The sequence below is a fragment of the Aquarana catesbeiana genome, linkage group LG11 (assembly GCF_042186555.1).
Source record: "Aquarana catesbeiana isolate 2022-GZ linkage group LG11, ASM4218655v1, whole genome shotgun sequence".
NCBI lineage: Eukaryota > Metazoa > Chordata > Amphibia > Anura > Ranidae > Aquarana > Aquarana catesbeiana.
In genome coordinates, this window is record NC_133334.1 from 55,541,165 (window position 1) to 55,553,551 (window position 12,387).

General features: G+C 42.6%; 1 protein-coding gene across 2 annotated transcripts in view; it reads left to right on the forward strand.

Moving 5' to 3' along the window:
- LOC141112051 (ovochymase-2-like) overlaps window positions 1-12,387 on the forward strand; it is a 202,047-nt gene that overhangs the window by 158,691 nt on the left and 30,969 nt on the right. For both annotated transcript variants that reach the window (XR_012236517.1, XM_073604441.1), the window contains exon 21: window positions 11,234-11,396. Coding sequence is in view for 1 of the 2 variants with exons in the window: in XM_073604441.1 (XP_073460542.1) it covers window positions 11,234-11,396 (163 nt within the window). In the remaining variant the exon portion in view is untranslated. The remainder of the gene's footprint in view (window positions 1-11,233; window positions 11,397-12,387) is intronic.

Sequence of the window (12,387 nt, forward strand, 5' to 3'; positions counted from 1 at the left end):
AGAGCAGTTCTACAAATACAGTTGCTGCATCCAGCTTAAAGGTCCTTTAGCTGTAGAGCTGTCTGCCTAGTATTTTGTCTCGGAGTCTGCCAATTACTATTGCATCTGCCTAAGGGTGTCCTGGCCCTAACCCTCTCTCCCCCAGTTCTGTTTAAGAGACAATAAATCTTTTTTCTTGCATTCCAAAAAGTGACTGACGCCCATGTTTCAACTTGCAATACACTCACCATGCCTAATAACCCACACTACAAGGAAGGATGTCAGCTCTCCCTGACTCTGGAGGTCACCATTAGGCCTTTAAAGGTCGGGGATGCCGCTACACCTCCATCATCTCTTGTCTCCATCCCTCCTTCACCTACTGTCTCCATCCCTCCTTCACCTACTGTCTCCATACCTCCTGCCTCCATCCCTCCTTCACCTCCTGCCTCCATCCCTCCTTCGCCTCCTGCCTCCATCCCTCCTTCACCTCCTGCCTCCATCCCTCCTTCACCTCCCGCCTCCATCCCTCCTTCACCTCCCGTCTCCATCCCTCCTTCACCTCCCGTCTCCATCCCCCCTTCACCTCCCGTCTCCATCCCTCCTTCACCTCCCGTCTCCATCCCTCCTTCACCTCCCGTCTCCATCCCTCCTTCACCTCCCGTCTCCATCCCTCCTTCACCTCCCGTCTCCATCCCTCCTTCACCTCCCGTCTCCATCCCTCCTTCACCTCCCGTCTCCATCCCTCCTTCACCTCCCATCTCCATTCCTCCTGTCTCCATCCATCACCTCCTGTCTCCATCCATCACCTCCTGCCTCCATCACTTTCATCTCTCTGTTACTCTATCCCTGCCTCCATCTCTCCTTTCATCTTTCCATAACTCCATCATACCATCCTTTTATCTCTTACACCATCCCTCCATACTGTCCATCCAACAATACTTGTGCCCCATATCCCTCTACACTTTCTATTCTCCATCACCCCATCCCTCTTTTATTCTGGCTCTCCCTCCATCTTTCCATAACTCAGAACCCCATCCCTCCATCACCCCATCCTTTGCTCCATCACTCCTTTTCTCTGTCTCCCTCACCATCCCTTCATCTATCCGTCTCTCTGTCACCCAATCTATAACTCCATCCCTTACTCCTTATTCTTTCCATCTCTCTGTCCATCCACCTCTCCCATCACTCCACCACTCTGTTTTTCCATTATAAATAAAAATACTCTTGAGAGCTTCCACACCAAATGTGCTCACTACTTACTCAGATAAAAAACATATGAATAATAAACACCTTAAGACCATCAAGCACAATAAATAATCAAAATTATATAATGATCATACAGTATACAGACACACACTATACAACAAAAGCACTTTTCATCTGAAAATCAGCCTGATCTATGATGCAAAATGCAAAAATGCGCTGATTACTGTGTAAATGTCACTGGCAGGGAAGGGGTTAAACACTAGGGGAGATCAAGGGGTTAACTGTGTTCCCTCAGAATGTTCTTACTGTAGGGGGGATGGGCTCACTAGAACATGACAGAGATCACTGCTCCTGATCACTCGGAGCAGTAGATCCGTGTCATGTTGCTAGACAGAACAGGGAAATGCCTTGTTTACATAGGCATCTCCCCATTCTGCCTCTCTGTGCCACGATCGCAGGACACTGGTGGACATCAAGTCAGCAGTACCCGCGGGCACACTCCCGTGGTGCATAGCCGCAGATGACGCAGCAAAGTACGAGTTCGTTGTTTTGCACAACCGTGCCACTTTGCCGACGTATATCGGCGTGAGCCGTTTGGCAAGTGGTTAAAGAGACCCTGTAGCCAGACCATTTATTTCAACAAAATATTTCCATAAGGTTATACTGTATGTGACTTTATTACAAGAGACCTGAGATTGATGCTGGGAGCCACCATCTTGGATGCGAGGTCAACATCCCAATCAAGCTCAAAACTGCCACTCTATAGCAGCCTTTTTCAATCTATTTATTCCAAAGTCACCCGTAAAAAAAATTCTGCTAAAATTAATTAATTGCTGGTTAGTGAGAAGAATAACCTCCTTATAGTGGTGATCAGAATGCCACCCTTACAGACAGCCAAAAAAAGTATTGGTGTTATACTGCTAGCTCTTCCATGTGGCATTGAACCTGGAACTATGCAAGCATCATTAGATGGGAGGTTAATTAGCCGCAACTCTAGAAACCCCTCGCAAACTCTAGGGGACCATAGTTGAGTGGCTGATCTATAGTATTCTCCTTAGTGTCTCCCCTGGCAGCTACATAAAAAAGTTATGGTGGTATAGGGGGGTGAGAGGACAGATGGAGGAGCTGTAGCAGCACAGACAATAATTAGACACTCCCAGATTAGGAGAGGACTATGATGTGCACGCAGAGAGGGGACGTAGGATACATAGGATAAAAAAGGTGAAAACAATATTTAAATTTAAAAATGGCAGCTGTTTCTGACATGCAGTGCCTTCTACAGTGATGCCATACTAAGATAGGGGAGATGTTTGCGTAGGCTTACAAGTGGAGCTGGGCACAGGGGGTATTGGCCATGTGCTATTTCCCATTTGCAGACATTGGAAGCTGCAAGCTCTGAGTAGTGTAGTACCACCCTTGGCAGAGGTGATAACTCGCTGCCAACAGTTTATATATATATATATATATATATATATATACAGTATCTCACAAAAGTGAGTAGACCCCTCACATTTTTGTAAATTACACTTTGTTACAATGTAAAGTAGTGAGTGTACAACTTGTGTAACAGTGTACATTTGCTGTCCCCTCAAAATAACTCAACACACAGCCATTAATGTCTAAACCACTGGTAACAAAAGTGAGTACACCCCTAAGTGAGAATATCCAAATTGGGCCCAAAGTGTCAATATTTTGTGTGGCCACCATTACTTTCCAGCACTGCCTTAGCCCTCTGGGGCATGGAGTTCACCAGAGCTTGACAGGTTGCCACTGGAGTCCTCTTCCACTCCTCCATGACGACATCACGGAGGTGGTGGATGTTAGAGACCTTGTGCTCCTCTACCTTCCATATGAGGATGCCCCACAGATGCTCAATAGGGTTTAGAACTGGAGACATGCTTGGCCAGTCCATCACCTTTACCCTCAGCTTTTTTAGCAAGGCAGTGGTGGCCTTGGGGGCGTGTTTGGGTTTGTTATCATGTTGGAATACTGCCCTGCAGCCCAGTCTCTGAAGGGAGGGGATCATGCTGTGCTTCAGTATGTCATAGTACATATTGGCATTCATGGTTCCCTCAATGAACTGTAGCTGAGCACGTGCACTCAACTTCTTTGGTTGACCAAGGCAAGTTCTTTGCTACGAGGTGCCATGTTGAACTGCCAGTGATTAGTATGAGGGAGTGAGAGCGACAACACCAAATTTAACACACCTGCTCCCCATTCACACATGAGACCTTGTAACACTAACGAGTCACATGACATCGGGAAGGGAAAATGGCTAATTGGGCCCAATTTGGACATTTTCACTTAGGGGTGTACTCACTTTTGTTCCCAGTGGTTTAGACATTAATTGCGTTGAGTTATTTTGAGGGGTCAGCAAATTTACACTGTTATACAAGTTGTACACTCACTACTTTACATTGTAGCAAAGTGTAATTTCTTTAGTGTTGTCAAATGAAAAGATATAATAAACTATTTAAAAAAATGTGAGATACTGTGTAGCAGTCTTGCAGCAGTCTTGAATGAAACTAAGCATAGGGAACTGCTTCGAATGAAGCTACCATCTTTCCCAGCAGCCTCATACAAAGGCGGACAGAGGGACCCTTTTGGTCCTGACTACCAGAATCAGCTCCCTTAAGGCAGTGATCTTTGCCTGAGGTAAAAATACTTTCTCCTGGGCTGTATCTATGATCAGACCCAAATACTCCAGTCTTCTTACTGGTTTTAGGAAAGATTTTTCTAGGTTGAGGATTCAACCTAGGTGTTCCAGATACTTGACTGTGGTCCTCAAGTTTCCGTTCAAACAGGCTACCGACCGGTCTATCAAGAGCAGGTCGTCTAGGTATGCTATGACAGTTATACCTTGAGCCCTTAATCTGGCCAGAGGAGGAGCCAAGATTTTTGTAAACACTCGAGGTGCAGTGGCTAGCCCGAAAGGCAGAGCCACAAACTGGAAATGGCGCCCTCCTATCTCGAAGCGCAAGAACCTTTGATGAGCAGGAAAAATGGGCACATGCAGATATGCATCTCTGATGTCTATCGATGCCAGAAATTCTCCTCCCTGCAGGATGGAGACTACTGTCCGAATTGATTCCATGCGAAAGGACTGAATCCTTAGGAATCGATTCAGATCCCTTAGATCCAAAATGGGTCTGACATCCCCATTTGGCTTTTGGACCGTAAAAAGGTTATCCCAATCCTTGATCTTAACCCAATCCTTGATCCTTCGTGGAAACCACCATAATGACCTCTTGCGACAAAAGCCACTCTAACGCTAGAAGGAGCGACTGCTTTTTCTCTGGATCCCTGGGGACATTTGATCTGAGGAAACGAGGAGAGGGAAATTCTTGGAACTCCAGTTTGTAACCTAAGGTTACTGTGGAGATTACCCATCTGTCCTGGAAATCCTCCTGCCAGAGCTTTGAGAACTGTAGCAGTCTTCTCCCCACTCGAGCAAGCGGGGGCGCCCCTTCATGAAGAGGCCTTAGTGTCTTGTCTAGTAGACCTCTTCCCCCAGGACTTCTTTTGTTCCTGGGGTTGACTCTTGTTTCTTGACCCAGATGGAGGAGGCCATCGTGACTGCCTGGAGGCTGATGCCCCTGGCAATGGGGAAAGAGTCCGTTTGAAAGAGGGATGCTTACTCCTCTTCTTAACAGGTAAGAGAGTGCTTTTCCCACTAGAGATCCTTTGGATATAATTATCCAAGTCTTCTCCAAACAACCTTTCACCACAAAATGGAAACCCAGTCAGAAGTTTCTTACATGGTGCTTCAGCTGACCAATTTTTCAACCACAAGATTCTACGCATATGCACCAACCCAAGTGAAAGACGAGAGGTTTGCCTGATAGAATCTCTGATGGCGTCAACAGCAAAACATAAGGCCGCTGGAAGGTTAGCCAACCCCTGGGCCTGCTGTTCAGGTAGAACTTTGATGACCTGCTTAACATGGTCTCTTAAGTATTTACAGACTCCGATCGCTGCCACTGCAGGTCGAGCTATCGAACCTGCTAAGGAGAAAACATCCTTCAACAGGGATTCCATCTTTTTATCCACAGGATCCCTGAGCATCTGAGCATTGTCTACAGGACAAGTCAGGCTTTTATTCACAGAGGAAATGGCGGCGTCAACAGCCGGTATCCCCCACATCTTCATAAACTTTTCTTCCATAGGATAAAGAAGAAAACTGGTCAGGGAGGCTGCCAAGAGGACTACAGCAACATTAAAGGAGCTGCAGGAATATCTGGCAAGTACTGGCTGTGTGGTACACGTGACAACAATCTCCCATATTCTTCATATGTTTGGGCTATGGGGTAGAGTGGCAAGACAGAAGCCTTTGTTTATGAAGAAAAACATCCAAGCCCAGGTAAATTTTGCAAAAACACATCTGGAGTCTCCCAAGCATGTGGGAAAATGTGTTATGGTCTGATGAAACCAAGGTTGAACTTTTTGCCCATAATTCCAAAAGATATGTTTGGCGCAACAACAACACTGCACATCACCAAAAGAACACCATACCCACCGTCAAGCATGGTGGTGGCAGCATCATGCTTTGGGGCTGTTTTTTCTTTAGCTGGAACAGGGGCCTTAGTCAAGGTGGAGGAAATTATGAACGGTTCCAAATACAAGTCAGTATTGGCACAAAACCTTCAGGCTTCTGCTAGAAAGCTGAACATGAAGAGGAACTTCATCTTTCAGCAGGACAACCACCCAAAGCATACATCCAAATCAACAAAGGAATGGCTTCACCAGGAGAAGATTAACATTTTGGAATGGCCCAGCCAGAGCCCAGACCTGAATCTGATTGAAAATCTGTGGGGTGATCCGAAGAGGGCTGTGCACAGGAGATGCCCATCGCAATCTGACAGATTTGGAGTGTTTTTGCAAAGAAGAGTGGGCAAACATTGCCAAGTTAAGATGTGCCATGCTGATAGACTCATACCCAAAAAGACTGAGTGCTGTAATAAAATCAAAAGGTGCTTCAACAAAGTGTTAGTTTAAGGGTGTGCACACTTATGCAACCATATTATTTTATTTTTTTATTTTTACTTCACTCCACCTAAAAGATTTCAGTTTGTTGCTCAACTGAGTTGTACAGTTTATAGGTCACAATAAAGGTGGAAAATGTTCTGAAATGATTTATCTTTGTCTCATTTTTTTACATCACAGAAACCTGACATTTTAACAGGGATGTATAGACTTTTTATATCCACTGTGCATCCACGGATGAGGAAGGTTTCTGTGCTGAGAGCACGCTCACTATGAGCCCCCAATTGTATAGACAGCTCTCAATCTCCCATCATGACTGAAAGGCCATCGGATGGACTCCTAATCATGTGACTATTGTGACAGCCAACTACAGTGGTCATGTGATCGGAAAGTCCGTCCAGTCCCAATGACATATTAGATCCACTTAAAGGGATGCTGGGTTGGATAAGTAAGAGTTAAAGAAAGGTACCTTTTTTTCCTTTCCCCACTGAAGGCCAATAAAAAAAAAACAGTAAATATAACATAATATTACCAATTGCAGGGGAAATGGCTACAAAGCTTCAGTCAAAAGTATTGGGATGCCTGCCTTTACACACACATGAACTTTATTGGTATCCCAATCTTAGTCCGTAGGGTTCAATATTGAGTTGGCCCACCCATTGCAGCTATAACAGCTTCAACTCTTCTGGGAAGGCTGTCCACAAGGTTTAGGAGTGTGTCTATGGGAATGTTTGACCATTCTTCCAGAAGCACATTTGTGAGGTCAGGCACTGATGTTGGACGAGAAGGCTTGGCTCGCAATCTCCAGACGCAAAGGTGTTCTGTCGGGTTGAGGTCAGGACTCTGTGCAGGCCAGTCAAGATCTTCCACCATAAGCTCACTCCTTCATATCTTTATGGACCTTGCTTTTGACAATGTAGTGTGTATACTGTATATATACAGTATGTGTGTGTGTGTGTATATATATTAGCTGGAGGCCTGTTTTTAAACGCAGCAGTAAGCCATCGTGTATTTCAGAGATCACACGCAATGCTTTTTAGATGTTTAATATTTGTCATGCCTGGCTGTTCTGCTATGAATGAGGACGGTCAGTGTGCCACCACGGACTCTATTCCAGAGACACAATGACCTGGCTCATATCCCTGCCTTTCTTCATTTCTTCATGCACTTTATAGCTCTTTTGTGTTTTACATTCCCATGGAACCTAGTGCTTCACATTAAAGCAACACAAGTCAGCGCTTCCATGATGAATGGCTAAAATACCGATTCAGGTGATTAGCTCATCAAATTCTTTTTTTTAACTCTTTTTTTTTGTGTGTGTAAATTTGTATATATATTGAAATATATTGAGTTATTACTGTATTAATAACGATATATCAATAATTCATATTGATGAGGAAAGTCCCAAGAAAATCCATTTCCTTTCTTCTAAATCAAATACTACATATATATCAATATATTATATTCATTTAAAATGCAATGTTCTTAATAATATCCTAATCAAGAAATATTGTAATATTTAAAGAAGTTCTATCTTATACTTAAACATTAAAACTTTAGCATCTTAAGTAATATGAAAAGAAGATAGCAATAAGGGTCACAGGAGGCTAAAATAATGTCATATAGCTAAAATAATTAAACAAAACCTGTAGCGAGAGAATTATTGCTGAAAATTTAAGTTCTCTGTCTTTAATACTTTGCATCACAGATATGAAATAAGCATGCAGAATTGTGAAAAAAATAGGTAACTAAAGTTTTAGATTTGTTTATAAATCACATAAAATAATTTATTATAGTGAGGCATACCAAGCCAATTCTGTAGTCGTTGGTGGGAGGAACCACAGAGCACAGCAAGGGACCTAGTGTGTCCATACGGTGTACAGCTTAAATAGTTGCTACTTATTTATGGATTATATTTTTATACTGCACTGCTATTTTTTGGATTACATAAAAGTGTGTGTAAGTTTTTTACTTGATTAAAATCTCCAGCATGGATTACATTGTTGAAACTCTTCCATTACATTTGTTCCGCACAAAGAATGTAAACATAGAGCAAACACTTTGTCTGAGCCTATCTTAAAGAAGAATGTCTTTAAAATAGATAAATGAGTCTACTTGGCAAACACCTCTTGATGACATAGTATACACTTTGGTAAAATGTATGTAATGTAGCTTACAGAGTGCAGCAGTAAAACATACCTATAGAGGGCAGTAGTCAGAAGTATGTAACCTACAACATCATGTATAGAGTGCATAAATCAGGAGCATGTAAAGTACAACATAGTGTATAGAGTGTAGTGGTCTGAGGTATGTAACCTATAACATTTTGTATAGAGTGCAGAAGTCAAGAGTATGTAAAGTGCAGCATACTATTACGACTGTAGCTGTCAGGAGGATGTAATGTACGACATACCCTATAGAAGACAGTGATCACAGGTATGTGACCTACATGATAGAGGTTAATTTAAGGCAATTAGGCTGTTCACTTTTCAAAGGAATATTCACCTTGCAGGACAGTTTTTCCTTAGCTCAGTGAATGAGATTAAAGTGATTGCAAAGGTTTTTTATTATTATTATTAAATAGCAAATGTGTTATACTTACCTCCTCTGTGCAAGGGTTTTGCATAGAGTGGCCCGATCCTCCTTTTTGGGGTCCCCCCACGGCGCTCCTGGCTCCTCCTCTTCTCCCGTGTCACTGGATTTGATTGACAGCAGCAGGAGCCAATGGCTCCTGCTGCTAGCAATCTATCCAATGAGGACCCGAGACAGCGGCTGGAGCTGCTGTTCTCATCCCCGTCACTGGAACGATCGGCTCAGATAAAAAAAAGGGAGAAGAAGGCACATATACAGGCCCATCTGAAGTTTGCCAGTGAACATCTAAATCAGGGGTAGGCAACCTTCGAGTGATGGAGGTCTACTTGAATAACACTAATGAAGTCAAAGATCACCCCCCTCCCCCCCCAAAAAAAAAGGACAGTAAGAACCACTTTTTTTTATATAAAATATTTTTACTCAGAACAAAAGTAAAATATTACAAAAGAGTGCAGGGTTTAGCAGTGTGTTATGCAGAGAACGCAGGGTTCACCAGTGCATTACTGTCAGAATGCAGCGATCATAAGTGCTCTGCGCTCAGAATTGTTAAAAAGTGTATTACGCTCAGAATGCAGGCTTAAGGAGTGCAATATGCTCAGAATGCAGGGTTAAGGAGTGCATTGCGCTCAGAATGCAAGCTTAAGGAGCGCGTTGCGCTCAGAATGTAGGGTTAAGGAGTGCAATATGCTCAGAATGCAGGGTTAAGGAGTGGGTTGCACTCAGAATGCAGGGTTAATGCAGGGTTAAAGTGAACTTTCAGTCATTTTTTCAACTTTCCATCTATTAAATCTTCTGCCCTTGTTTTAACTTTGGATGGTAAAACATTTTTTTTCTGCCAATAAATACCTTATACAGCCCACTTCCTGTTTCTTGTCTAGAAAAAAAGCTTTTGACCTCATGCACAGCTCTCTTTCACTCTCCTGAGAGTTTGCCAGGAAGTGAGGAGAGATGAGTCATAAGAGGGCCAATGAGGGCTGCAGAGCTGGAGGTGTGCCTCTGTGTAAATCCAGGAAGTGAACAGATAGCAGCTTCAGCTGCCCACAGTTAAAAAGGATGCAGCCACACTTAGTAGAGGGAGATTTCTGCAGCTTATTTGGCAAGTACAGAATCACAGTATATATACAATAATATGCAAAGTGGTTGGAAGAAAGCTTCAGAATGGCAAAGATGTTTTTATTACAAATTCTGTGAGCTGACTGCAGTTCCTCTTTAACCACTTACAGATCGGAAGATTTGCCTGCTTAATGACCAGGCCATTTTTTGCGATACAACACTGCGTCGCTTTAACTGCCAATTGCGTGGTCATGCGATGCTGTACCCAAACAAATTGACGTCCTTTGTTTCCCACAAATAGAGCTTTCTGTTGCTGGTATTTGATCACCTCTGCGGTTTTTATTTTTTGCGCTATGAACAAAAAAAAGAGTGACAATTTTGAAAACAAAAACATTTTTTACTTGTTGCTATAATAAATATCCCCAAAAAATGTTTTTAAAAATCAAATTTCTTCATCAGTTTTGGCCAATATATATTCTTCTACATATTTTTGGTAAAAAAATCGCAATAAGCGTATATTGATTGGTATGCACAAAAGTTATGTTATAGTGTCTATAAACTATGGGAAAGATTTATGGCATTTTTATTATTTTTTTTTATTATACTAGTAATGGCGGTGATCTGCGATTTTTATCGGGACTACAACATTGTGGTAGACAGATTGGACACTTTTGACACATTTTTAGGACCATTGACCGTGCAGGTTTAGGAGATATCCTGGGTAGCTACAGGTAAGCCTTATTATAGAGCTTACCTGTAGCAAAAAGTGGTCTGTAAGGGTTTACAACCACTTTAATTTAAGTGGGACAACTTACAAAATCTGCAGGGGATCGAATAATTATTTTCCCCACTGTAATGTGTAGAGTTCAAAAGCCAGGAGTATGTAATGTACTGTACATTACACTGATATTCACTTGTAAGGAACAATGGCAGATACTTTGGTGCCAGTTAGAGGACAATGACAGGTACAATTAAGCAGGTACTCCCCTGAAGAAAAATTACATGTTGCCCACTCTTCTTCTGCCTAATGACATTGCTGTCGGAAATTAATAAGTACATGTCCAGAGGAAGAATAACCCATCAGGAACTACCTGCAAGCCTGCAGGTGTGCCTGAGCTAGGGTACTAGCATCAAGTGCCTGGGCCTAATATGACACTGCTGGCAATGCAGGGATGGTAATATGGATCAAGGAGAATTCTGTGGCTGCCTATCCACCCCTGGACATGTGGCTTCTATTCACAAGGATATGTGAAGGCACTGCTTTCTGAAAATCAGTCTTGTTTGTGTCTACACCTAGTCTACGCTTTTAGGCACAGTTTGATGTCTTTGGTCAATAACTCTGCCATTGTGTAACCTCTATACTTCACTGTTGGACCTATGCATTCATCTGCTAATCATCTTCTTCCTTTTTTTGGTACAGGGACAGCCTGGCAGTCCATTGGTTTGCCCTTCCAACGATCCCACAGCCTTCTTTATTTATGGAATTGCCAGCAGGGGTGTTGGCTGCAGAGGAGATGCCAAACCTGGATTGTATACAAAAATCCTCTTATTCACTGAATGGATACAGAGCATCATACAGGCAGGTCAGTGGACCATATGCTGACAGCAAGAGCTATAGATGGTAAAAAAAATATACATATATATATATATTTTCTAACACCCTAGAGAATAAAATAACGGTCGTTGCAATACTTTCTGTCACACCGTATTTGAGCAGCGGTCTTACAAGTGCAGTTTTTTTTGAAAAAATACACTTTTGTGAATAAAAAAGTAAGACAACAGTAAAGTTAGCCCAAATTTTTTTTATATTGTGAAAGATAATGTTACGCCAAGTAAATTGATACCCAACATGTCATGCTTCAAAATTGCGCCCGCTCGTGGACTGGCGACAAACTTTTACCCTTAAAAATCTCCATAGGCAACGTTTAAAAATTCTACAGGTTGCATGTTTTGAGTTACAGAGGAGATCTAGGGCTAGAATTATTGCTCTCGCTCTACCAATCGTGGCGGTACCTCACGTGTGGTTTGAACACCATCTTCATATGCGGCGCTGCCCACGTATGCGTTCGCTTCTGCACGCAAGCTTGGCGGGACAGGGCACGTTTAAAAAGAAAATTTTTCTTATTTATTTTAGCTTTTTATTTTTACACTTACACACAAAAAATTGTGTCACTTCTATTTCTATTACAAGGAATGTAAACATCCCTTGTAATAGAAAAAAAAGCATGACAGGACCTCTTAAATATGAGATCTGGGGTCAAAAAGACCTCAGATCTCATATTTACACTGAAATGCAATAAAAAAATAAAATAAAAATTAAATTTCATTAAAAACATAATGTCTCTTTAAGAGCTATGGGCGGAATTGATGTTTTGACATCGCTTCCGCCCTGCAATGGTATGGAGACGGGTGGGGACCATCTTCCCCTCACTCGTCTCCATACCTAACAGAACACAGGACCCGATCGCCTCCGCCGATACCTACGGCTCCGGTAAGTGGCAGAGGGCATCGGAGATTGGCGGGAGGGGGGGGACTCTCTCCCGCCACCGATAAAAGTGATCTTGCAGCGAATCC